The following is a 26,941-nucleotide window of genomic DNA, read 5'->3' on the forward strand; positions in this document are numbered from 1 at the left end:
TCTTTCTATAACAAAAACGCAAGATACAACCAGCATAAACACATTCAACATTAATTAGATGTTGCATTTTTTGCCAATCCTATTATATCTCATATTATGTTATGTAATGTTTTTTAAAATGCATTTAGACATCAAATGTATTGTATTGAGAACTTTTCACATTTTGTTGGATATTTTTTTTCATTTTCCTAGAGATAAATATATTAATTTAAAGTTTTTGAGATATTTAATGAGCTCTAGATATTTTATTTGGGTTTGCCATGTCCCAATCTATCACTATATTTTTTCTTAGAATTTTTAGAAGCTTAGTGATATTTTTTTGTGGTTTAAAAGCATTATTAGACCACCTAGAGAATCACTTCTACATGGACATGGAGGTAGTTTAAATGGTTTGAGAGTTGAGAGAGTAAAATTTCTGATTTTAAAATCGGAGATAGAAAATTAGACCTTGATAATTAGTCCAAAGAGTTAGAATAAACTTCTTTTAATTGATGATCGATCCATCGCTGTTGTGTACGAGGCTCGTGAACCGTGACTCGCCCCCTCGGCCTCGTGACTCGCCTAGCGCCGTCGCCCCCCCTCCCCCCCGCCTTCCACCACCGATGGTCCCCTCCTTTCTCCGGCGAGGCATCTTGTCGGAGGCTGAAAGGAGTGGGGATCCATCGTTTTTAATAAAGTTTTTTAGTAGATTGAGTCCTAGGGTTAGGGTCTTTCCATGCAAAGTTTGTTGGTATTGGAGATTTATGCCCTCCTCCTCTTCGGCAACGGCGCGTGAGTAGGGTGGAATTGTTTTTTCCATGGCGGCACTTTTGAAGATGAGAACGACAACTACGGCGTCAACAACTTCATCGACACGACGACATGGAGGCTTTTCTTTTCGGACGATGACATCAAGGCGGAGATGATGTCGCCGCCATAAAATAATTTTCTCTGGTCTCTTCTCCGTTTTGTTGTGGTTAGATCTGGCTACGATGAAGGACTAGGGAGAATAAATTTCAAATCAGGCTTCCTCATTCTTCAGTGGCAGAAAGAAAAAGAAGGAAGATACAAGAAAGAAGAAGTTTCTCAATTCTGCTTGCAGGAATGTTGGCCGTCGTTCGTTGGGCATTTGTTCTCAGGCAATTTGCCGAGTGTTTGCCTGTGCGGTCATTTATACGAAGCGTTATACATGTTTGGGTTTGAGATCTGAAGCTATTCACAGCGTGGGTATAATTTAAATAAAAATCAGTTTATGAGTGTGGTAATGTGTCGATGTATCCAACTTTTATCTCATATAATTCTTCTTTCGTCTAAAAAAAACTTCTTTTAATTGATTGACCACAGTCCACAAGCAGGCGTACAACGTTGAGGCCCAGGCCCATCCCCTCAGCGAACCATACGCACAGGGCGAGCTCTATAGCCAAGAACCCCGGACGCAGGAGGGCCGCCGCCGCGAACCGCCGTCCGACTCGCTCCGCACCTCCAGTCCTCCACGCCGGCGCTCCTTACCGTCGCTGCAATGGAGTCGAGGAGGCCGGCGCCCTCTCCTCTCGTCGACAACTACGTGGTAAGCCTCCCAACCCTATCCCGCACCTTGATCTCTCATTTCCGCTATCTTTGCGGGTCTGGTCATCACCTCACACTTCCGTCGCTGCCCTCGCTGCTCAGGTACCTGGTGACGTCGTCCTGGACCTCTCGGAGATGAACAACCAGACCATTAAGCTCGGCGTGGGCCTGCGTCAGGTAAGCCCTTTCATGGTGGAATGTGGGAGCCGTTGTCTTTTGTGAGACTTAGTGGTTAGGGTTTAATGGGGTTTATTTGGGCGCGAGGCTTATCGGTGATAAAACGGGGCTTGCAGGAGTGTGACACCATCCAGGCGACCAGTGCTGGGAAGCTGCGGTTGTTGAAACCCAACAAGTATTGGATTGAGAACTCCCAGAAGAGGGTAAGTCCGATTTGGCTCGGAGATGCATACATTATGTAAAAATTTGGTTGCTCTTGAGATACTTGCGTTAAGTATTTTATTACCATTGCTGTAGGATGCTGGTTGAATAGATAATTCATAATATATGTGGCCCTTTCTGTGTAAAACTGTAAATTGCTGACCTAATATGTTAGCTTAAAGTGGACTGGGTTATGTTGACTCAGTGCAACAAAAATTCCAGCAGTAACGCACAAACATGAATTGGTCATTGCCACATTTACCTTCTAAGATTGGTTATATGTTATTGCCATTTTAATAAACGTTTCGATTTTCATGACTTGAAATTAGTCAGCATGAAAAGCTTTGATCTGGTCATATCGTTTTTGTCTTGTGTTACTCTGTTCCACCCTCTTTGTTATAGCCTAAATGCGGATAGTGCTACTCTGTTCCACCCTCTTTGTCTTGTGTTTCAGCAGTCACTCATTCATGTTCTTCTTTTTTGCAGTATATACCTTCTGTAGAAGATACAGTTCTTGGTATTGTGGTTGACACCAAACCTGACGTAAGTATACATTTACATTCAGAAGTATGTGAGTTAATACTTGTTTCTAGATATTTATCTTAGGCTACCATGGATCATGGCTGTCAAAACTACAATTATGTTTTATGATTCTACACATTTGCGATCTTAATTAAAGGGCCTGATTCTACAATTCTAGTCAATAGAATATATGTTTTTTACAATCTTTATGTTAAGATTTGTAATTGCGATATTACATAAAACTCTTTGATCTGGTTGACAACCTTGATGGAATCAGATAAAGAAGCACCATACCAAAGAAAAAAATAGCTGGTAGTATTGAAACATGGACAATCACTATCAAATGACATACTACAACAGTACAACTACACAATTCCTTCTACTATAGCATTAAACTGCGTGAAAGCGGCAGAAATATTACTTGATTTGCTTGGTGGAGAAGCAATGTGGAATTGTGTTTTCCTCAAAAAATGGACAAGTGTTGCAAAATGAAGGGGGGTTTTGTATATACAATGTCAAATCCATATATCCCTAGTACTGGCAAGATGATCAGCTGATTACCCTTTTCATACAGTTCTAGTATACAAACAGAAACCAGAATTGGCTTTTGCTAGAAGCTAGATATTTGCTTTTTTATGTTAAATAATTGTATGTATTTTGGCTGTGATGTATTTTCTTTGCTGAAATAGCTTTGGTTATTACAGAACTTTTTGGTAGACATAAAGGGTCCTAATTTGGCCTTTCTACCAGTGCTTGCATTTGAAGGTGGTACAAGGAGAAACATACCAAAGTTCGAGGTAAGACACTGGATCATTTGAACTTTCTAGCATTGTTTAGTTTCATAGTTTTGTCAGTCTCTATACTTGTGAAATGTGTATACAGTAGGCCACATGTGCAGTTCTTAACATATGTTCAGTAGCATGTGGATTGTTTTTATTTTCTGTTCCAAATACTCCTTCCATTCTTTTATGCTTGATGTTTTAGCACTTTTTGTGCTCAAATTAAGAAAGAGTACAAAATAACCACATGCTTCTATTAAAGCTGTCTTTTTCTACTTCGTAATTTAAATTATTTCTCCTAAACTACGTACATTTGATGTTAGTTATTACTAATGAACAAGTAGATTGAGTCTTTTAGATTGTCAATTTTTTACTTTGGTAGGAACATTTTAGGGAAGTAAATTAGGTATGTTTCTTCTTAAAATCCTATAACATCAAATAAAAAGGAACAGAGAGAGTAAATGCTATAGTCAGGTCCTGAACATAGTCAGGTATGATAAAGCTGTGCGGCCTGCGCGCTGTTCTGGGCAGGTGCCCTGTAATGAACACTTGATGTGTCTGCAGGTTTTTTTTGGTAGTTTAAGCTTTATCGTTTTGGTTTGGTAAGTAGTGGGTGATCATGAGTTGGATCCCTGGGTGATCAACTCCATGATCACGATGGTAGTCAGGTAGTGGCGTTTCGTTCTCGTTAAACTGTGGAATCTTTGTAATTTTGTTACACCAGTAATGAAATTCGGCTATGGCCATTGTGGAAAAAAAGTTACTGAACATGTCTATGTCCACTGTGATTTCAACTCTGAAGTGGTGCCATAAGTTGTTTCCACAGTGTTTCGAGCTTTATATTCTCTTTATTGATTATATATTTGTCTTACGATGGGAATGTTCCTGCAGATTGGTACGTTAATATATGCTCGAGTGGTGAAAGCAAATAGTATCATGAATCCCGAGCTCTCATGCATGGATGGTAAATTTTTTAACTTACAGCTCAGTGTCCATTTTCCTTAATTGTCCATCAGAAGTATAGAGTACCAAATTTTATTCATCTTAGCAAAGCAAATATATCCTCGTTGCTTGTGAGAACCTTTCAGCTTGTGGGATGATACTCAGTCTGGACCGTTTTCTTTTGGCTTTATCTGATCGTTCTTTTACTGTATTAACACTGTTCCTATTTTCAAGCTTCTGGGAAAGCTGCTGAATTTGGTCAGCTGAAAGATGGTTATATGTTTGACACATCAACTGGCATGTCACGAATGTGAGGATAATACAGCGCCCTCCATTGAATCACTAGCATTGTTTTTTTTGTTAGATTTTGAGTTTTTGACATTAGTTGCTTATAGGTTGTTAAGTTCGCCAACATGTCCAGTTCTGGAGGCCCTTGGGAAAAAACTGTCGTTTGAGATTGCTGTTGGACTCAATGGTCGAGTCTGGGTATGTTCTAGCTACTGTTCATTTATCATGATTTTTTATCCCACCTTTTTTGTTAAATTGTAAATGGTAATGTTTCTTGTGTTTTATTTCTTGGTTTATATTCTGTAGGTGAATGCTCCTGCGGCAAGTACTGTCATTCTTGTATCAAATGCAATTATGAGGTCAGAATCTTTGAGTGGCATAAAACAAAGAGCTATGGTAGAAAATCTCTTGGAGAGATTGTCATGATGGTAAGTCAGCAGGCATTAGTCATTTTGTCATGATGGTAAGTCAGCATGGGGGAGTTTCCATTGTGTCAGTTCAAAGTAAAAGTAGAAAAGTTTGAGATCAAAGTGGCTGTCCACATCAAAGATTATTATGCATCACGTGTAGTAGTACACTAATACTTTTTTATTAAACTTATAAATATATGTTCCCATTTCTCCCTATGAAAAAGATTAAGTCTTGCTTCTGTTGTTTAATATCCCACATATTGTTATTGTTGCACGCACAACTCCATTGCGTTTAATTTTGTCAAGATAGGTTTCATTTCACACTGGATCAGTGGTAATGACTACATGTTTCTGAACTTAACATCATCCACATTGCAACATGCCTATCTGATTCGTTTTACTATTATCTTTTTCATAACCGTTTTTTAGTCAGAATTATGTGAAATTTATTTCCTTGTGTGTAGGCAATGTGCGCTTATGCCATCAATGTATTTTGGAGAATTGCTTGTTTAGATGCCACAACCGATTCTGCGAACAGGAAAAATGGTAATGTCTATCATTCCAACAGGGCACGCTAGATGGATCAAGGATGTTGCACATAAATTAGATTTGACAACAAGCGGCTGGTGTTTTTCGATGTTGTAGACTGTAATGATAGATTGGTTAGTTTTGCAATGAAATTTGTGGAAAATGCTCCATTGTTTGTTGCCTATCTGAAGGCGCTGCAAGCCTCATGATGACTCGGTTTCAACATTTTTCATATTCGTTGCAGTCAGAAATCCACTTTTGGTGATCCCAGCTGTTAACTTTAGGTACTACTTTTAGGGGACTGGATATGATTTTTGGCCGTGTCCCGTGAAAACTGAACTCATGCTGCGGCTAATTTTTGTGACAAGTTCAGCTGGTGTAGAAATGGTTTGAGCTTAGAGACCGACGCCCGCAGTCAAATGAAAACTGTTTTTTTTAGTTTCTCATGATGTCATAGCCTATCCTAACGCTAGCATTTGCTTTCTTGTAAGATTTGCCAAAGCTAGTTGATCAGGTTGTGCTTTTACTGACTCGCTCTCGTATTGGTCATGTTCGCTTGTCTTATAATCTGTATTTTTCAGCTTGTTTTTTTAGATGGAACAGTACTTTTCTCTCACAACAAATCAGTCAGAATAGTGTTTTCGCTTGTTTTTTCAGCGAACGGGGCCATTACCATCAAATCCTGCATGCTCGGTTGCTCGCCACTCTTTGCTGCCTCGTCGCAATCAACGTGCCATCATCTTATACGCGACTGACGAGGCGTGCACTAGTTTTCCATCCACGGGTACACACGCTGCTAGCTTGCCTCCACGCCTCTACCTTTTGCGATGCATTACTGGCTGACCTGGCAAGGCCAAAGAACAATATCTGATGATACAACAAAAATCTCAATCATGAATGGACCGAGATTCTGCCACGGGCGCGAAGCGGCACTAGCCTCCCATGCCAGTATGCCACCCTCGAGCGCGGCGCAGATCCGGGAACCGCCCACGGAGGACGGCGCATCGCTTTCGCGCGCGGGGGCAGGGAACACGACGCTCCCCCTCGATTCTTCCCCAGATTATTAATCGATGCACCGCACCCGGTATTGCCGTCAGGAGCGTGACGAGCGTCAGCCCCACGCGGCCGCGGCCGGGCCAGCACCTCGTCGTCCCCCTACTCCCCTATGATCCACACTGCGGTGCGGCACTGCAGCTGAGCTGCCGACGTCGCTCGCTCGGCTCGCCGTGCCAGCGCAACCGCGACCGCGACCGGCGCTTCCTTCGTAGCAACGTCTCATTTCTCCCCATCCGTCCGCTCTCCAGCGCCCCCGGACTTTTCGTCCCTATCCGGAATTCTCCCTCGCTCTCGCCCGCCCAGCGCCGCGCTCATTGTGATGTGCGCGGCATGCACGATGGCGACGTGGTGCCGTGCGTGCGCCAGTCCAATTCCTGAGCGGAGGGTGGATTCGTGTTCGCGTCAGAATAACGGCAGCCCAGCAGGTCAGCACTCTCTTGTGTCTCGTCGCTCGCCTTTCCCCAACTTTCTCCCCCACTCCGCCAGACGGACGGCCACTCGCCTCGCTGAAGCCAACCGCCTCTGCGCGCTCTCTCGCCAATCCTTCCCACCCCACCGATCGCTCCTGAAGCGGCTCAACTGCTCCAGATTTTCTCGAGGTGAGTGAGCTCTGTCTCGTGTCCGCGGACCTACTTATTTGCGGTAGCTGACTGCTGGCCCGTGAGATTCGCAGACCGCTGTGCGTGAGATTGTGCTTATCTGGTTGGTTTTTAGGGTTTAACTTCTAGTGGGGAGCTAAGGATTGGTACTACTTTTTGTGGCTGCTTCTGGGTGGTTAGTGATGAAGAGGTCGTTCTTAATTCAAATTATTGTTGGGCTAGCTATTACTTTTAATCAGCACAGGTTGATTTTCTGTTTTTTGAACTTTGAAGCAACGCAGTCTCCAATTGCTCTGCAGATTAATAGACTAGTAGTTTGGGTGGAGGATGTACCTCATTGTTTGAAGGGAATATGGCAGATGCTCTGCCTATGCATTTATTTAATAGGAAGCAAATGATGTATTGTACGTGCCGTGAACTTTTTCGATTGCTTCTCAATGTTTTTGTTAGTTCGCCTAAGTGATGCTCAACAATAACAGTGCTCTGGTGTTGTTAGGCGCCTTATCAAACTGCTGTCATTTCTTTCCAGAGTCTCAACTCTTTTGTCTTCAGTGTTTCTAAATTCTAACTGTTCCAAATCGCAGGCTGAAATTTTGGTGTCCTGCTCCAGCCATGGGTAGCAGGAGGTATGCCGTGCTTGTACCTTCTGTAGCAGTTGGCGATTTTGTTTCTGATACAACATCATGACATGATCAATGCAAAAATGGCAGATACGGCATCGATATGAGGAGATGTGGGATTCACTCAGCACCAAGTAAATCAATGTATCTGGATGCTCAACAAGTTGTCAGCTGCCAAGCCACAGTGAGAGACCACGATGTTGGTTCCTGCGCTGTGAAGCATCACTTCCCGTCTCCAATTGTATCTTGGATAGAAGACCTTTCGAGCTTTGGCAATGCATCTTTTAGCTCTGACTCTGAATATGTGGATGAGCAAGCCAGAGCTTCAGTGGGACAGTCTTCAACATCAAGTAATTTGCATGACGTGCAAATAGTACGTTCCCTTCCATTCCCCATCTTTTTATTTTAAAACATACAGTGTCTCTTGGAGGCTGGTACGAACTGAAGATTGAGATGAAATAACATCCTTATGCATGTTATTCAGTCAGTGAGATTGACAGACGAATTCATGGAGCTTGCAAAGGAGAATACAAGCAAAAATCTAGAGACTTGTGGAATTCTTGGTGCTTCATTTGTAAGTGCAGTCGGCAATAAATTACCAATGTGACAAACATACCTAATTTTCAGATTAGATCTTGAATATTTTATGTTTGTATGCAGAGGGATGGAACTTACTTTGTGACAATGTTGATTATACCGAAGCAAGAAGGAACTGCTCACTCAGTATGCAGTAATTGAGTGGTTTTGAACATATACTTAATATATTATTATTAGATTATTAAATGTCCTGACAAATATCTAGCTATGCCATTCTGAAGTATTCCTCTCCTTTTTTCCAAATACAGTGCCAGGCTGTTAGTGAGGAAGAGATACATGCCGTGTTATCAGAGCAGTCGCTTTACCCTGCAGGATGGATTCATGTATGTATTCTAGCATTTCCATACTTCATGAACTTTGTCTTCGTTGCTGGTTCAGTTGAAATGAAAAAAAATGCACATACAAGTTACGTGCTTCACCTAATCTGAAAAGATAAATAAGCTGATACCTGCGCTAGATGCTTTCATTGTTGCAGCATGTAACCTCATTCATCATGTACACATAGTTTTCTTTCTTTCTTTTTGCAGTTGAGGGCCAAGCCTTCTTCTTTCATTTTGGCTTGCTGCAATTCTTTCTTCTAATCAATGAAATTTGCTGCCCTCCCACTATTTTTCAGGAAAAAATGTTCATCAATTTAGCATTGACACTCGCTTTTAATAAAGTTGGACGAAACATATTTAGTTCATCTAGAAAGTAACAATTATTATCAAGATGAACATTCAGACAGTCAGATTATTGCTACATCGAGACATGTTTTGGCAATATGAAGGAGCAGTAGATAATGTACTGGATTCTTTCTGAGAAATAATGTACTAGATAATGTACATCGAGATAATGTACTAGATAACATACAACATTCATCGCAGAAAATACTACATATAACATGCCTTTCTTGCATTAGCCATATGAAGGAGCAGTAGATAATGTACTGGATTCTTTCTGAGAAAAGCAACATGCTGACCTTGGCATCCTGCCCCATAGTAGTATGATAGTGGCATATTTCACATGGAATCAGAATTATCAGGATGTTGTTGTTATCTTGAGTCCTTCACAATAAGCGGCAAGGTGAAATTTCATAATTTGTTCACTTGTTCTATATACTGTCTCTGCTGTTTTGACTATGTTGCATATATATAAGAAAGATGCATGTGTCATCATAAATACACCCAGAACAGTGAATTCATGCAATAAGTAGTAATCTACTCCCTCCACTTCAAATTGTAAGTCATTTTAGTTTTGTCCTAAGTTAAACTTGTCTAACTTTGACCAAGTTTATAGAAAAATATATTAACATTTACAATATATCAAATAAATGCATGTCAAAACATATTTCATGGTGTATTTAATAGATCTTGTTTGTTGTGGTAGATATTTGTGCTTTTTTCTGTAGACTTGGTCAAAGTTAGACTTAAAACAAAGCTAAATGACTTAGAATTTGGAATAGATGGAGTACCATTATAAAAAAAATGAAGAAAGAGTGATATCATGTCCAATTCAAATTCAACTTGACTTGTTTTATCACTGCAGAGCATGGACCTCATCTTCTTTACTATTTGAACATTCTTGCTCTTATTCTTTTCTAGTGTACTTCAAGTATTGGACAGAATGGTCACTTTTCGTTAACTGTTCCTGAGAATTGACACTTTTTCCCCCTTTTCCAGACTCATCCTTCACAAACATGCTTTCTATCATCGATCGATTTGCATACTCAGTACTCTTACCAGGTAATTAAATAAGCTGTGCTGAGTTGATCTACAAAAGGGAAGGTGTTTTTTATATTTATATAAAATGATAGGACTTTTAAAAGTATTCAATTTTTTATGTGGCAACTTCCGCTTGAATGATCTGCTGTCAAACATCAAATTATTGACATGATCTTGCCATAGAGTTTGGTCTCAATGTAATCTTTTTGCACTTACTTAGATGATATATGGTATTACATGGTTCCTTAATTGATGAGATGATCTCTTTAGGTACCATGAGTATCTAGATGCACCACTGATTTGCATAAATCAGCCATACAGAATCATAGACACTGCCACACATTTAAAGATAGCCAAAGATTGTGGTCTTGGTGATTAGCTAAAAAGTTTAACTTATTTTTCACCCTGATATCTGAAAACTATGCCCTAACCTTTATTTAGTAGCCATTAGGCTTAGAAGCTGATATTTGTCGGTTACATACCTTCCCCACGTGTCCTGATTAAAAACACTAGTCGAATACTGAAAAGGCAGGCCAACGGATACCATCTATTTTTTAAGTTTTTGTGGTCACTGGTTGTGAATATAATCACATCGTACGAGTAGCAACAGTGCTTCAACTATTTGCATATTTCAATTCCGTAGAATAAAAATCATTTACCTAGCAGAAGGATATTAAGTTATTAACTAACACCAGGAATGATCAACCATGCTCCTAGAGTTAGCAAAATCATTATTTGACCAGTTAGCATTTTCATGGTTGTACTAACATTGAGGATAACTTGCACTGTAGCTCATAATTATTAAATACTTCTGTGACACTGTCAACTCAGAACTTCAAGCTGACTCTTTCACCTACTTTCACTTTGTTATCACACTTTGCCGTGCCGTTAACTTTGATTGATGAAAAATGCTGGATTCCCGTAGGTTATGCTATCAGAGGCTGTTGCAATTGTGGTTGCTGTTATGACCGGCGTGGGCTATTCACGCCGCAAGCCCGCTAGTGGCTAGGACCCTAAAAGCCCATACTTATCTTGATTGCCATATTATTAGAATATTTATTAGAATATTTCCTATTTTAGTTAAGAGACATATAAATACTTGTAAACATTATTGAGATGGCAAGCAGAAACAATTATTGTTTCCGGCTTCCTCAGGGAGCCGGGAGAAACCCTAGCCGCCTTCTCTCTTCCATGAACAGTACCGCGACTGTAGCGACGGTACTGTAGCGCCGCCACCTCTTCTTCCTTCTCTCGCGATCGCTGGCTCCTCGCCGCCGATCACCCTTCAAACCACGCCCACCGATCGTCCACACGTACAACCTCCGATCGGTGAGGGGCAGGGAGCAGCAGCATATCAACCTGGTATCAGCCACCTTCGATCCGATGTCGCTGCCGCTGCCCGCTTCAACAGCGCCGCCGCCGGACCCCAACGCGTCCGCACCGATGCCGCCATCATCTCTGGCCGCGGGATCGCTGGCGCTGACCGCAACGTCTCCGGCCGCGGGATCGCTGCCGCTGGCCGCCAGGGCTTCCTCCTCCGCCGTGGGGGTGATGACCAACGAGCAGCTCACCGTGGCCGTCGTCGACCTCGGCAGGATGATGGCCGGCGTCCACGCATTCCTCTTGGGACCGCAGCCAGGCGGGGCGCCGACTCACCCGCAGCCGCAGCTACCGCCGGCGCCCAAACCGCAGCAGCCGCCGGGGCCACAGCAGCTGTCTTCGCCCGCCTCGACCGCCGTCTACACCTACGGGATGCCGCAGGACAGCACAGCGCACAACACCGCGCCAGCATCGGCGGCTCCCCACGACAGCGTTCCCATCCAGGAGATCCAGTTTCCCCACTCGCCGTCCCCGCTTCCGCCGTGGCTCACCGACATCGCGCCGCCGGTCTACTCCTCCGCGCCAGGGCGACCGTCGGTCCATTCGACCCCTCCCACCACAGCGGGCTTCGGCCATGGGGGCGTTCCGGCGTCGGGAACGCTCTATGGCGGCGTTGACGGCCCAATCTTCCACGGCTCCACCTTCTGGTCCGCGCCGGCTGCAGCTCCACCGCTCGGCGGGGCGCCCTCGGCTGCCGCTCCCGTGACGTTCGGCGAGACGCCTTTCCAGCCTCGGACCTACAAGATCGACTTCGCGACGTACGATGGCTCGGTCGACCCGCTGAATTGGCTCACACACTGTGAACAATTCTTCTGGGGCCAGCGCACTCCGGTGGAGCAGCGGACGTGGATGGCCTCCTACCACCTCACCGACGCCGCTCAGACATGGTACTACGCCCTCCTGTTGGACGAGGGCATGCCATCCTGGGAGCGCTTCAAGGAACTTTGCCGTGTTCGTTTCGGACCGCCTATATACGGTTCGCGGTTGGCCGAGTTGGGACGCCTTCCCTTCCACTCCACGGTCCAGGAGTTTGCGGACCGCTTCCAGACGTTGCTGGCGCACTCCAGGGACATCTCCACGCGACAAAAGGCGGAGCTCTTCGTCGGTGGCCTCCCGGAACACATTCGGGTCGACGTCGCGATGCGCGCCCCGGCCGACCTCCAGACGGCCATGTTCCTCGCCCGCGCCTTCGAAACACGGGCTCTGGCCGCGGCAGCACCCCCTCCGCAGCGCGGCGCCCGCCCTCCCCCGCGGCCAGCCTTTCCCCCACGCCAACAGGGGGCGGCTGTGGCCGGGGCCCCGGCTGGCGCACCAGCGCTGCCTGCGCCGCCCGCCGCAGTCGCTGCAGCACCGGCCGCAGCAGCCCCGGCGGCACCCGTGCGGCAGTACCGTCGCCTCTCGCCGGCCGAGATGCAGGAACGCCGTCGTCAGGGCCTTTGCTACAACTGCGACGAGCAGTACGTGCGTGGGCACGTGTGCCCCCGCTTGTTCTTCCTGGAGGTGGACGACTTCCTCAACGACGACGTGGAGGGCGCCGCCGACGACACGGCCGCGGCCTTGCCCGAAGAAGCCGCCGCCGCAGCGGATGCTCACGCTCACGCTCTTGTGGTTTCTGTACACGCTCTTGCAGGCATCAGGACGTTCCACACTATGCTCCTGCCCGTGACGATCAAGGGCGAGCGCCTCCTCGCCCTCCTGGACACCGGATCCACCCACACTTTCCTCCAGGGCGCAGCCATGCGGCGCCTTGGTCTCGCTCCTCAGGGGGGCGACCAGCTTCGCGTTACGGTGGCCAACGGCGAGCGCGTGCCCTGTGAAGGCATCGCACGCGACGTGCCCGTCGACATCTGCGGGGCGCCTTTCTCCATCACCTGCGTCGGCCTCGCGCTCGGCTGTTTCGACTTCATCCTCGGCGTCGACTTCCTTGGCACGCTGGGCCCCCTCACCTGGGACTTCGAGGGGCTCACCGTGTCCTTCCTGCATGAGGGCCGCCGCGTCACGTGGCGATGTGTGGGCGCCCCGGGCGCGCCCTCCCAGCAGCGGTCGCTGGCAGCGGTCGCTTCGGACCCGCACCACCCGCTGCTGGACGAGCTCCTCATTCAGCACGACGCCGTCTTCGACACACCGCGTGGCCTTCCACCAGCCCGCCCCTACGACCACCGCATACACCTGCTGCCCGGGACAGCGCCGGTGGCAGTGCGGCCGTACCGGTACCCTCAGTTGCAGAAGGACGAGCTCGAGCGGCAGTGCGCCGCCATGCTGGAGCAGGGCATCATCCGCCCCACTACTTCGCCGTTCTCGGCACCCGTGCTCCTCGTCAAGAAGGCGGATGGATCGTGGCGCTTCTGCATCGACTACCGCGCGCTCAACGACCGTACGTCCAAGGACAAGTTCCCGATCCCGGTGGTTGACGAGCTCCTCGACGAGCTCCACGGGGCCAAGTACTTCACCAAGCTTGACCTCCGCTCGGGGTACCACCAGGTGCGCATGCACCCGGCAGACATCGAGAAGACGGCGTTCCGCACCCACCACGGCCACTTCGAGTTCCTGGTGATGCCGTTTGGGCTCTCCAACGCCCCTGCGACATTTCAGGCGTTGATGAACGATGTGCTCCGCCCCTTCCTCCGCAGGTTCGTGCTGGTTTTCTTCGACGACATTTTGATCTACAGCACGTCGTGGTCTGAGCACCTGCAGCATGTCGGCCTCGTCTTCACCGCCCTACGAGCCCACGGCCTCTTCCTGAAGAGGTCCAAGTGCTCTTTCGGGTCCCTCTCCGTCGCCTACCTCGGCCACGTCATCAGCGCCGACGGCGTCGCCATGGACAGCGACAAGGTGGCCGCGGTCGCCTCGTGGCCGCTACCGCGCTCTCCGCGTGGGGTGCGTGGCTTCCTGGGCCTCGCCGGCTACTACAGGAAGTTCATCCGCGACTTCGGCTCCATCGCGGCACCACTCACACGTCTCCTGCGGAAGGATGCTTTCGTCTGGACGGCGGAGGCGGATGAGGCCTTCGCTGCCCTGAAGCGGGCGCTCTCGTCGGCGCCGGTTCTACAGATGCCCGACTTCGAGCGCCAGTTCGTGGTCGACTGCGACGCGTCCGGCACCGGCTTTGGCGCCGTTCTACACCAGGGGGGGGGACCCCTGGCCTTCTTCAGTCGACCCTTCGCCGCCCGCCATGTCAAGCTGGCGGCCTATGAGCGCGAGCTCATCGGGCTGGTGCAAGCCGTCCGGCACTGGCGCCCGTACTTGTGGGGGCGTCGGTTCCTCGTCCGCACCGACCACTACAGCCTGAAGTTCCTCTTGGATCAGCGGCTGTCCACCGTGCCTCAGCACCAGTGGCTCAGCAAGCTGTTCGGGTTCGATTTCACCGTCGAGTACCGCCCCGGGCGGCTCAACTCGGCGGCCGACGCGCTGTCCCGCCGCGATGAGGAGACTGCGGCGCTTTGTGCCCTCTCGGGGCCCTCCTTCGACCTCTACGCCGACATCCGCCGCGCCACCGCGGCTGACCCGGTCGCGCGCGACCTGCTGCAGCAGCTAGAGGCTGCGTCTCTGGGCGAGCCGTGGGCAGCCGCCGCCGGTTTCCTCCTCCACGGCAAACGCATCTACGTGCCTGCAACCGACGACTTGCGCCACCAGGTGGTGCACCTGGCCCACTCGGCTGGACACGAGGGGGTCCAGAAAACCCTTGTGCGCCTCCGCGCGGATTTCTACATCCCCGGCGACCGCCAGCTGGTGCACGACTTCGTCCGCTCCTGCGACGTGTGCCAGCGGAACAAGACGCCGACCACACAGCCGGCCGGCCTCCTTCAGCCCTTGGACGTTCCGTCGCAGGTCTGGGCGGATATCTCCATGGACTTCATCGAGGGGCTGCCGAAGGTGCACGGCAAGTCTGTGGTCCTGACGGTGGTGGACCGCTTCTCGAAGTACGCCCACTTCATCGCGCTCAGCCACCCCTACACCGCCGCCTCCGTCGCCCGTGCCTTCTTCGACGGGATCGTGCGCCTGCACGGTTTCCCCAGCTCCATCGTCAGCGATCGCGACCCGGTCTTCACCAGCAACCTCTGGCGCGATCTCTTTAAATGTGCAGGTGTCAAGCAGCGGCTCAGTACGGCCTTTCACCCCCAGACGGACGGCCAGTCCGAGGTCGTCAACAAGATCATCGCGATGTATTTGCGCTGTGCGACGGGTGATCGGCCTCGCTCGTGGGTCGACTGGCTCGCCTGGGCGGAGTACTGCTACAACACCTCGTACCACACGGCGCTCCGAGCATCGCCGTTCGAGGTTGTGTACGGCCGACCCCCGCCACCCCTCCTGCCACACCACGCCGGGGCGGCCCAGACAGAGGCGGTGGACGCCATGCTGCGGGACCGCGACACGTTCCTGGCGGAGGTTCGCGAGCGTCTTCTTCAGGCCCAGCAGTACGCCAAGCGCCACTACGATGCGCACCATCGCGAGGTGGAGTTCGACGTGGGCGCATGGGTGCTACTCCGACTTCTCCACCGAACCACCCATGCGCTCGCCTCGCCGTCCAAGGGCAAGTTGCGCCCACGCTACGCCGGGCCGTTCCAGATCGTCGAGCGCATCGGGCAGGTGGCTTATCGTCTCCGACTCCCCGCGGACGCGCGCCTGCATGACGTTTTCCATGTGGGGCTGTTAAAGCCTTACAATTACGCCGGCTCGCCACCATCAACACCGGCCGTGCTGCCACCGGTTCAGGACGGGCGGCTGCTGCCAGCCCCTGCGCAGGTTCTGCGCGCCCAGCTCCGTCGCGGCGTGTGGCGCATCCTCGTCAAGTGGCAAGGACTTCCGGAGGACGACGCCACCTGGGAGCACCTGGACGACTTCAAGACTCTCTACCCGGATGTGCAGCTCGAGGACGAGCTGTTTGACGAGGCGGGGAGAGATGTTATGACCGGCGTGGGCTATTCACGCCGCAAGCCCGCTAGTGGCTAGGACCCTAAAAGCCCATACTTATCTTGATTGCCATATTATTAGAATATTTATTAGAATATTTCCTATTTTAGTTAAGAGACATATAAATACTTGTAAACATTATTGAGATGGCAAGCAGAAACAATTATTGTTTCCGGCTTCCTCAGGGAGCCGGGAGAAACCCTAGCCGCCTTCTCTCTTCCATGAACAGTACCGCGACTGTAGCGACGGTACTGTAGCGCCGCCACCTCTTCTTCCTTCTCTCGCGATCGCTGGCTCCTCGCCGCCGATCACCCTTCAAACCACGCCCACCGATCGTCCACACGTACAACCTCCGATCGGTGAGGGGCAGGGAGCAGCAGCATATCAGTTGCACCCACAGATCCAACCAGGCAAGTGTTCTTTGCTAATAACTACTACACTTGCACATAAAGTGCCTGTCATACATCTGCAGTTCCTTTGTTCTTAATTGCTTTTGGTCCTACCTTCTGGTTCTGGGTAATATACTAATATTCAGTCATGCTACACTTGTAGAATGAAATCTGAAACTACCCTATTTGTTTCTCAAATCTTTCAGGAGTTATGGAATATTCAGGCTGACTGATCCTGGAGGGATGGATGTGCTTAGGGAGTGTGATGAAAGCGGGTTCCACACTCACCGAGAGACAACCAACGGCAGTCCAATCTATGAAACCTGCTCGAAAGTGCACTTCAACCCCAATTTACGGTTTGAGATTGTTGACCTGCGCTCTGTTCAATGATCAATGGAGCTAAAGCTATAACAGCATGTGCTTCTTTATGCCCTCTTGGCAGGATTATATACTATACTATAGAGCTTGCTGAATGCCTGATAGGTATAGTAGTAGCACAAAACCGGAACCAAGATGCTCATGGTACTTTCTGTGATATAGTGATAGCACCAAGCCTCTGGCAACTGCGCTGGTATTCGTCAGAAAAAAAGGAGTAACTGAAAACTAGCACTGGTTGTCTTCAATCTGGCTGTTCGGTCAGCCTTTGAGCTGGTATTGTAAGTAGTACTGTATATAACATACAACTGGGGCAATAGTACACTGATTAACTTGGTCTGGACTGAAGTCTGATTGTAACATAACGCTCGACTGTGGCACTGCAAAATTACTTAGTAATTTGTCAGTGACTGGAGTATGAAAAAATACACTGATTTGAGGGATTCAGTCTCTCTCATCTCACACGGTGCAGCAAAGCAACAATAACGTCCTTAGTTATTTACTACTAGTAGATCGATTGCTTTGCTCTTAATTGGCGTTTATTACTCGACGTCGAAATCCAGCGTTGCGTTTGGTTCGGCGGCCGGCCGGGACCGAAAGCTGGCCTGACACCTTCCGCCGTCGCGATCCACCGAGCCAAGTGGTGGTGGCACGGCCGCGCTGCGTTTTGCCCGCGCACGCACGGCATGGCACCGCCAACGCCGAGGCGGAGCCCACTCCGCTTATCGGCACCCCCCGCGCGCACTGATCATCACTGGCGCTCGCTCCGACCACCTAAAACCACCCATGTCCTGGCTGTGCGCTCCGCATAACGCCCGCGTCGGCGTCGCGCGCGGTGCCTGGCGAGGAAGTGAGGAACACCGAGTGGGACGCGCGCGCGCCCTTGTCTCCCTCCCCGGCGACCGATCGATGGAGATCAGTCGGCAGCACCCGTTGCTATGCTAGCAGCGACGCGCGCATGAGCCCACCGCACTAGACGCGTGCGCTAGCTACTATATCTATCCCACTGGTGGCCGCACTTGTGCGATCTAGCTAGAACGCAAACAAGATGATGTCGCTACTATAGCTTACTTATACTATTTAAAGCAACTCCAGCGGGCCCCTACTTAAATCCCTATAATTAAATATAGGAGCTCAGTTAAAAAATCCAACTTTAGTAGAGCTCGTACTATGGACCCTAAATTTATGGAGGCACCAAAATCCTCCCACCAGACCATATTCTGGTTGGGCCAATACCCCAGCCCCAATCCGTCTCCACACGCATCTGGCGTAGTCGCTGCTCCTCCCCTCCGGCACCGTGCCCCCTCCCCTCCGGCAAGGAGCTCCGGTGGGCGGTGGCGCGTCTCCCTCTCTCCTCCCCGCACGGCCAAATACGCAGAGTACACAGACGAAGGGCTCGGCGATGAGCGGATCTGCGACCTTGGCCGGAGCTCCGGCGGGCGACGACGCTTGTCCCTCTCTCCTTTGGTGGTGTGTCTCCCTCTCTCCTTCAATGGGCAAGCGCGGACCCGGCTGGCCGCCGCGCGGGAGCAGCCCGAGCCATGACCGTTGCGCGGGAGCAGTCGGGCCGCGCCTCCCTCCGCCGCGCGGGCGCACTGCCCCGCCCGGGCGGGCGCCTCCCTCTGCCACGCCGATGGGATCTGCATGTGAAGGATGGGGAAGAAAAAGTTTAACTCAATGACACGTGGGTCTCTCGTGTCATTCTCTGCTAATATGGATTTGGGGGCCTGACTTTGGATATTGTTGCTGGAGTAGAAGAAATTTATTGGGCCAACAAAAATAAGGTTAGGCACCTAAATAAAAAATAAGGGGTCTGATTTGGAGGACAAGCTCTTAGGCAGTAGCCACCGCTCGCCGGATGGCTAGCTAGCTAGCATTGCGCTTCATTGGACAGGAACGAGAACCAAAGCTTGTCGGCTGGTGAGGCCTACATGTCGGAGTACCCAACTAGCCCCGCCTGATGAAAATGGAAAGAACGCAGACGCAGCAAATGATTCCTGAGAACGGAGAGAATATATAAAGGAGGCGCTTTCCCCTTTAACAAGACAGGAGCTCGCCGCTACTCCGTACGTGTGTGGCTGGCTTTGCCTCGCGCCAGCGTCTGCTGTGGCGCTCCGATCCGATGGATGCTCGTCGCGATCACGCCGCGCGCACCCGTATACACAGTGTAGCTTTGGAAGAGGATGGCGAGTAGGAGTTGGTGGACGAGCCCGGGGAATTTATTTGATTCCCGATCGACTCATCTGCCGCTGTCCCTCTCGAGTCGACATCTCATCTGACGACGACGGAGGGAGCGAGATAACTGGCCGGCGTGCGTATCTTTTGTTTCGTAACAGTTAACATTGGACGACGACAAACAGGACCTGATTCGGTACCACACAGCTAGGATAAGTTGAGAAAAAACAGAATTCAGATCATATCACATTGTGAACCATGGTTGCTTCAATTTGTAGAAGCAAAAAAGGAGATATTCAGCATTCAGTAGTAACCAACCCACAGATAAAAAATGGCCAAGTGGGGAAAATGGTGTGTGCTGTGCAATCGGATAGCAATAGCAACCGGGTTCTTGCTCATTGTAGTACTGATACGTAGTGGGGATAATGTGATCAAAGAGAATGTGTCACTTTTACATGCACAACATAAACGGGAACCGTTGGATTCGACTGATGTTTGGCTTTGAAAATGCATAACTAAGGTCCGGTATAGCGTGGGTTCGTCCAGTTCTAGCTCCGGTACTATAAACCCCAATAGCGGAGGCCGAGGGAGCTTAAAAAACTTTCACTTTCACCGTGCTTGCTTCGGTTTGGACGGAGCTCTACCAGAAAAAAGAAGCCTGATTTCGTGGAGATCACTGACATCATCGATATCTCACTGTGACGTATTCAGTGATTGCTTCGGGGAATTAACATGATGTATGTATATTAAGGAAACTTCAAGTTGTCTACGGGGTAATTTGTACGACACGTCGACACCACCCCGTATTGTACTACGCGACACATTAAAATCAACTTCTTTTTCTTTTTTGCGAAGATATTAAAATCAACCGTCACTGCCGCTGACGCAAACCAAAAGCTAACCAATATACATCGCCAAATAGGATGCTTCTTATCTGATCTGAATTCTGCCACACTATTTTTTTTATAAAAACTTTAAGAAGATCTTCTCACACAGATCGAAGAAACCTCCAAATCCCTGTCCCACCCTTACGTAGCTACACCGCACGCTCTATGAGATAAGTTGGCTATAGACCTATGCTTTGGATATGGAAATGATGAGAGGGTTTTTCCCTCTCCGATCACTATGGCAAAAACCATGAGAGCGAATCCCTAAAGACTCGAACTCTAGCCACCCTGGAGGGGAGGTACTGAGTCTGCACTGACCACTCGGGCAGCCAGCCGTTCCCCAAACACTACTTTTAACATAGACACATTGTAGAGAACACATGGAGAATAAACAAGCCAAAAGAACACCAATTCTGGATTTAGGTTAAGTATGTGAACAAATGAGTAGTAGCATTACACACTCTACTTCACCTCTTCTCCTGTTTTTTTGTGGTCCTTTTTTCACAGCTATTTCCATTGTTGAGGTTCTGCTATTTTTTTATACCAAAAAAAAAACAATTTAGAGAAAACACGCAGATCTACTTCCGCCGTAACTGTAGAAAACAGTAGACAGAATAGGCAGTACTATTATGCACAGAAACACACAAGCAAGATCGGACCGTACGGATCGAGGACACGGAGAAATGGCGTTAGAACGGGTGATAGCTCCGGCGCAACCCACTGACGTTGGCGAACAGCCCGACGAGTTCTTGCTTGTACGGCAGATACGAACGCCTCCGGCTGCCGCCGCCTCCTCTGCCGTAATATCTCAATTGATGGGCCACGCTGCCTGCGTCGCCGCCTTTGTTGATGCCGCCGCCTCCTTCCTCCTCTTCCTTGATACTAGGACGAGGCGGCTCCGGAACGGCGGTGGCGGCGGTGGTGAGGAAGACGAACTTCTCCTTGCCGTCGCTGTGGCTGCGGCCGACGAGGCGGTCGCTGATGCGGCGCCAGCGGAGGACGGAGCCCGTGGAGCCGCTCTTCCGGCACCGGCGCGGCGACGCGGGCGCCGACGACTGCCCGCCGCCGCCGGGTGCCCACAGGCAGTAGCTCTCCGGCGGCACGCCCTCCAGGTCCTCGTCCCCGGCGCCGCCGCCGCCGGAGGCGTCGTCGTCGTCGTCGTCCTCCTGCCACGCCCGCCGCGCACTCGCCGATCGCCCGTACTGCTCCCGCACGCGGAACTCGCGTTCCTCCAGCAGGAGCCGCCCCAGCGGCACCCGCACGGTGGCCGTCCCCGGCTCCTCCACCACCGCCACCACCTCCCCCCGCGGCGGCGGGGACGGCGGCCGGCCGAAGATCGGGTACACGGGAACGATGCACGCGTCGGCGGCGACCGGCGGGACGGGGAAGCTGAACTCGTCGTCGTCGTCTGCTTCGTCCTCAGCCTCGGCCTCCTCGGCTGGCGACAGAGGCTCAGGCTCCGGAAGGTTCTCGGCGGGACCTGCCTGGCCGGTGTCCTCCATGACTCCTCTCCCGCGGCTTCCAAGATTTTTTTTTTCAGCTTCGGCTGGATTGGCTGCGGTTTTCTGATTTGTGCCAGGAAAGTGGCGGCGCGAACAGAGAAGGGCGGTGTCGCGGTGTGGGATGAGAGGCGAGGCGCGGCGCGGGGGGTACCGACTGAGCCCGCAGATAAGGGGAGCTTTCCGTGACGCTGGCCGGTGGGCCGCGTCACGCGACTGGGACCACAGCTCAGTGGGAACACAGCGAGGACAGTTGCCTAGTTGCGGGGGGTGTCGTCTCGTTGGAGGCCAGAGACGCCAGAGGCGCGGCGCGGGACGCGGGACACGCGCTGGTCGGAGGGTACGGCGCGCCGTGCTGGAGCCAGGGGGTGGCGGCGGTTGCAGAAGGCCGGGAGTCCGGGAACGCGAATGGGATGGGGTCAGCACGCGAGGCGGACGGGTTCGCCTTTCGCGGAAGAGAACAGAACCGAAGCGGAAGCGAGAACCCGCGATCCGGCTGAGAGTGAGAGGGTCCTCCCTGTTCTTCTGGTGGTTCGTGGAACGCGCGCGGATGTGGCTTACCGAACCGCGGCGGAAGAAGGGGATCAGGGGGCAGGCTATGGAATTTGGTGGGTTTTGGTGACCCAAGTCTGATCTCTCCTTGGCCCTTGTCCCCCCCAGCCTCTTCCTCCTGCTGGCCGGCAACTCAAATTGGTGTGTTGTGTGTGCTCGATGTATTCTGGGTCGGAATGCAGACAATCGCCCAAGCCCTGGCCCCGACAGATTGGCCGTCGTTTGCAGGGCTGTTGGCCGGTGCCGTCAGCTTCTGTGCTCTTGGAAAGCGACTCATGGTAGCCTCTAGTAGGTGACATATTCTCTAGGCTGGGGGAGAATGAAACGCTAGTAGGATAGGATGGGAGCACTACGTGAACAGTTGTGTGCGGCCACACCAAGGGACCAAGCTGTGCAGTCCTGCGCAGCAACAAACGAGCCCGCTAGACGAAACTAGCTGTAGCTGTTCCCCGAGGGCCAAGCCGCGATGCCCCCTCTGGGGGCTGGACCTTGGTCCGTGGTTTCCTTCTGGATGGACTGGACCAGGTGACGGCACAGGCTCGGGGCGCACAGGCACAGCTTCCGTGCTATGGTCCAAGCCCATCACGCCACGGCCTGTAGAATCGGATTCTCAAAGCCTACACAGTCCTGGCAGAGCTCATTTGGTTCTGACGAATCCTAAGTTTGTAACGGGCTGCAGTATTGTGCCATTCCTCTCTTCTGGACCCAACAGACGTATTTGAACATTTCCCTATCAAGTCTTTATGATGTCCCTTATTTACAACTAGGTAGGTAGGCGCGCTCCGCTGCGCCTGTATACTATACATAGTCACGGTGATAATCCATTTGTTCCATGCTATTTGGTGTTGAGTATAAGAGCTTCAGCGGCACATAGACCTTGGCATAGTTTATTTCACTATTGCCTTGTACAACTTTTAAGATTGTGAGGAAAACTGCAAGAGGAAAATACAGCTATGCTAATCTATTCCACAAGGAGTATCAGGCATACTAACTGGGAAATACAGATGCATGATATAACTAATATATACATAGCAGTTAATGCATTATATAACTAACATATAGTGCCTACTAATTGAGTCAAACCAACGCAAGAAATGGATTGCCTGAAGTCATCTGTGAAAAAGCAAGAAATGGATGGTCTCAAATCATCTGTGAAGCTTATGAGGAGTGATCGGTAGCATTATTTGATCCTGTGGGAACCTTGCAAGCTATGCCGACTTAGCCATAGCAATGCTAGGCGCTATGTGCAGCGTGTTATACCTGCATGAATAAATCAGAAAATGTCATTTGTTTGATGACAAAGGAGTAGTAATATTAATTCAAGAAAAAAAAAACTTAATATAGCTTGGCAGGCCAAACCACATGGCTCACAGGGGCTGGACCCACCGTACATGAACAGAAAATACGATTGCTATAAGATCTCTTGAGTTGAGTCTGTCATTTGGAGGCATATAATGTAAATGAACCATCTATAAGAACCATCTTCTGTATAGTAGAGCCCCCATATTGGAATCTAGACTACACCAACAATGGGTCAATGGGTGATAAGTTTACTTCAGTAATTAGGCAAGACCAGTGAGTTCTCATTGGTGCACTGGATGGCTCAAATATGATGCATGTTCCTACACTTATTTGATTTGAAGGAACAAATATATATATGTTGAGTGAATGGACCATAACAAAACTAAACAGGAACTGCACTTTCCTATCAACTTCCCCACTTTCTCCAATTTGGATGCAACTTATCTTATACACATTGTAAACAGGTAACGATTTTTGCAAACCGTGAAAAGAACATCGTCATTGCCATCAAATCCAAAAGGATAAGAGGGTGCTATAGCAAAGATAAGGAAACTTTAGGATGCATTTGTGTCTTGAGGTGTACATGTAGCTAGTACGGATATCTATTTTTCGAACAAAGGAAAAGACTGATAGTAAACGGAAAAGGGTCCTATAAGAACTTATTATGTAAAAATATAGAATCTGTTTCCTAAGAAAAGGTACTCCTACACTGCGGAAGGCTAACACCATAATCTCAGCATATCATGATAAGGATACTAAATTAAATAGAAGGAATGAGCTCTGCAGTGAATAGAAAAACATATATTTATACAGGCGATTAGAAGCAGAGGCCACACTAAAACACTCCATGCTACTGTATGTCCCACAGCAAACATAAGAAAAGAACAAAGTCAGCAATGTTGGTTGTTTGATAAAAAAAAGTACAGGTCTACAACATAGGTATTGTCTATTGCTAAATAGGTTGTCGTAAGTAACATAAGCATTCATTAATTAGGGGCAAATGCCCAGCGACTAAAATGCATTATGTAGACAAAGGCCCAAAATGAGAATAGAGATTTATACAGGCAGAACTGACCTTTAAATTTGGAGGGAATAGGCAGCACAACAAAAACAGTTTGGTTCATGGAAACAAAGTAAAATAAAATGAGGTTTGCAGCTCCAAATCTAGAAGTAGGCAAACTGTAACAAACTAAATGCTCTCTGCATTAAGGGAATGAAGTGCAACTTCTGAATGTACTGGTACAAAATTACTGGTGAATCTATAAACTATTGGCATCTAATCTAACCATAAAAAAATTAATACAAACAGAAATAACAGGATGAGTACCTGAAATTCTAAAAACACTATTAATCTCACATTCTCATTATTGAAAGAAGAAAACTGGAGACCATACCCAGCATGAGGTTCCATTGTGAATCAAGATCTTGCAAATCTCCATTGGCATATAACTGTAAAAATAAAGTGATTTTTAGCATAAATCAACAATAGGGAAATGCTATAAGCTGCATTTGTGTACATATAAAGATGGCACGTACATACATTGACACATAAATAAGCACGGAACCATAGTATGAGATAATCCCAGTCAAATTGGTATGCAGCAAACTAACTATCATAGATCAATGTTTTCTGAAAAATAAAATGAATTGGTTTGGACACTGCCACCGCTGCTCCACCAACGGACCTGGCTGCCTGGAAGAGAGGACATCGAATCAGGAAAAAAAAAAAACGAAATCATCATGTAGCATATTTACATAGCTGCTCAGGTTTTTTCCTGACCATATCGGGCTTGCATCTGAACTTACAACTGCATAAACAACAACTGGCTATATGTGCATCCTCCGCTCGCACCATGATCTGCTCGAACCCTAGTATGAAGAACTAACCAGTCTAGGTAAATTTGAGAGAGAGGAGCGATGAAGGGGTGTGGCACATAGAGAGATGGGGATGTTCAGCCTGGAGCACTTCTCGGACTTGGAAATCACACAAACGCAGGTAGGTAAGACCTACCCAAACAGCAAGCAAATGAAGATCGGAAAACAGATCGAGATGAAAGAGGAGGGGGCGTGAACCTCAGTGTTAGGACGGCGGCGAGGTACACTTGGGAGCCCATGCTTGCTGGCGGAGATGAGGATGAGGACGGCCTCTTATCGTCGCTCCTGCCTCGTGGATGCCGACGGCCCAAGCGCCGTCGCTGTCGCCGCCTCTCCGTCTGGTGCGGCGCGCAACCCTAGGCAAGGCTGGCCGCCGCTCCTGCCGGTGGAGAGGAAGAAGCGACGAATGAAGCGGTCCATGCCCGCAGGCTCCATCAAGCAAGGACACCGTATCAGTGTCCGCCGCCGCCTCTCCGTCCTGGTGCGGCGCGCAACCCTAGGCAAGGCTGGCCGCCGCCGCCGCCGCCGGTGGAGAGGAAGAGGCGATGAATGAAGCGGTCCATGCGCGCAGGATCCGTCAAGCAAGGACGCCGCATCGGCATCCGCCGCCGCTGGGGGAGAGGAAGCGGCGCATCTACGGGAGAGGGAGAGGAAGAGGAAGAAACATGGACGGAGGCGGCGAGGCACGCTGCTGGCTGAGGATTTTTTTTATATTACTTTGACGGAGAGAGCGAGGGCGAAAGCGGTGAAGGAAGAGAGGCTCAGTTAATCCGGAGAGGCGAAACCGATGCCTACACACGCACGAGTCCACGTGGCTGCGGGCGATTGGTGAACAGTAACTAAACAGTACTTAAATCGCTCTCCTTGCGCCAATTCTAGGAGCTATATGAGTTGTATATGTGGATTTACCGATGGAAATTGCTATAAAACAGCGTCTGTTTTATCCCAAAAGAACAGGTGATGTTTCTTGACCGTCAAATTGCAATCTAGTGGTCATATTCTTTCTTCCTCCGTCGCCTAGTAGCAAAGCAAAATACAGTGCCCCTTCCTCCCGTCATTCTACCCTGTCCTCCACGGCATCCCCATTCCCCCCCTCCCCGCTAACCTCTGTGTCTATCTAAAAAAAATATCTCCCATGCCTTAAGCTAACCGTTCTCCTCCTTTACCCGCGGTAGTCCCCTCAAGGGTTGCTAGCCGTGTGGACCCTCCAATTAACCAAACTAGGTTAATTTAAGCTGTCACCACTGGCCTATGCTCAACTTAATCTAGCTAATCTGAACGTCCACTGGTAGCATGCTAATCCACTAGGCAACCTTCATCCAAAATCATGTCACATAGAGCACAAACCGATTAAGGGCGTGTTCTTTTCCACGTGAGAAGGGACTAAAGACTAAATTTTAGTCTCAATTAGTTCATTTGAACCAAACACTATGAACTAAAACAGAGATTAGGGACTAAAATAAAGTAGTCTCTTGGGGCTGCTAATTGGGACTAATGGACCATTTATAGCCCATACCCTCCCTCTCTCTCCTCCCTCGCAGTCTCTCTCCTCTCCTTTAGTCCCTGGAAACAAACACCATTTTAGTTCCTGTTTTAGTCTCTAGTACTGGGACTAGAGAAAAGAACACA

General features: G+C 49.4%; 3 protein-coding genes and 1 long non-coding RNA gene across 6 annotated transcripts; 2 read left to right on the top strand and 2 right to left on the bottom strand.

Annotated features, from left to right (window-relative positions):
- The first annotated feature begins 1,241 nt into the window (after nucleotides 1-1,241).
- LOC136450248 (uncharacterized) lies at nucleotides 1,242-7,043 on the top strand. Of its 2 annotated transcripts, XR_010758286.1 has the most exons (11): nucleotides 1,242-1,546; nucleotides 1,648-1,722; nucleotides 1,839-1,925; nucleotides 2,410-2,466; nucleotides 3,150-3,242; nucleotides 4,116-4,188; nucleotides 4,401-4,476; nucleotides 4,562-4,652; nucleotides 4,761-4,882; nucleotides 5,329-5,410; nucleotides 6,050-7,043. XR_010758286.1 is itself a non-coding variant. In XM_066450626.1 (10 exons), the coding sequence occupies exons 1-9, from the start codon at nucleotides 1,499-1,501 to the stop codon at nucleotides 4,878-4,880; spliced, it is 720 nt and encodes a 239-aa protein (XP_066306723.1). In that variant the 5' UTR covers nucleotides 1,243-1,498; the 3' UTR covers nucleotides 4,881-4,882; nucleotides 5,329-5,957. The 2 variants fall into 2 exon arrangements, 1 of the variants encoding a protein (XP_066306723.1); XM_066450626.1 differs by lacking the exon at nucleotides 6,050-7,043 and having other exon boundaries at nucleotides 1,243-1,546; nucleotides 5,329-5,957.
- Nucleotides 7,044-7,063: 20 nt separating this feature from the next.
- Nucleotides 7,064-9,993, top strand: LOC136450249 (AMSH-like ubiquitin thioesterase 2). 2 transcript variants are annotated; one of them, XM_066450628.1, is made up of 7 exons: nucleotides 7,064-7,237; nucleotides 7,632-7,673; nucleotides 7,758-8,040; nucleotides 8,152-8,241; nucleotides 8,328-8,408; nucleotides 8,513-8,587; nucleotides 9,926-9,979. In XM_066450628.1, exons 1-5 carry the CDS (start codon nucleotides 7,230-7,232, stop codon nucleotides 8,403-8,405), a joined length of 501 nt encoding a protein of 166 aa, XP_066306725.1. In that variant the 5' UTR covers nucleotides 7,064-7,229; the 3' UTR covers nucleotides 8,406-8,408; nucleotides 8,513-8,587; nucleotides 9,926-9,979. The 2 variants fall into 2 exon arrangements, with proteins under 2 accessions (XP_066306725.1, XP_066306724.1); XM_066450627.1 differs by having other exon boundaries at nucleotides 7,065-7,237; nucleotides 8,328-8,587; nucleotides 9,926-9,993.
- Nucleotides 9,994-20,472: 10,479 nt separating this feature from the next.
- Nucleotides 20,473-21,586, bottom strand: LOC136452632 (uncharacterized). Its single transcript, XM_066453234.1, has one exon. The coding sequence runs from the start codon at nucleotides 21,584-21,586 to the stop codon at nucleotides 20,774-20,776; it is 813 nt and encodes a 270-aa protein (XP_066309331.1). The 3' UTR covers nucleotides 20,473-20,773.
- A 1,266-nt stretch (nucleotides 21,587-22,852) lies between these two features.
- LOC136452633 (uncharacterized) lies at nucleotides 22,853-26,163 on the bottom strand. Its single transcript, XR_010758865.1, has 3 exons — nucleotides 24,978-26,163; nucleotides 24,832-24,886; nucleotides 22,853-23,395 (listed from the first exon to the last, which is right to left on the bottom strand). It is a non-coding gene; the product is annotated as an uncharacterized lncRNA (long non-coding RNA).
- Between the last annotated feature and the right edge of the window lie 778 nt (nucleotides 26,164-26,941).

The sequence above is a fragment of the Miscanthus floridulus genome, chromosome 5, assembly GCF_019320115.1.
Source record: "Miscanthus floridulus cultivar M001 chromosome 5, ASM1932011v1, whole genome shotgun sequence".
NCBI classification, from domain to species: Eukaryota; Viridiplantae; Streptophyta; class Magnoliopsida; order Poales; family Poaceae; genus Miscanthus; species Miscanthus floridulus.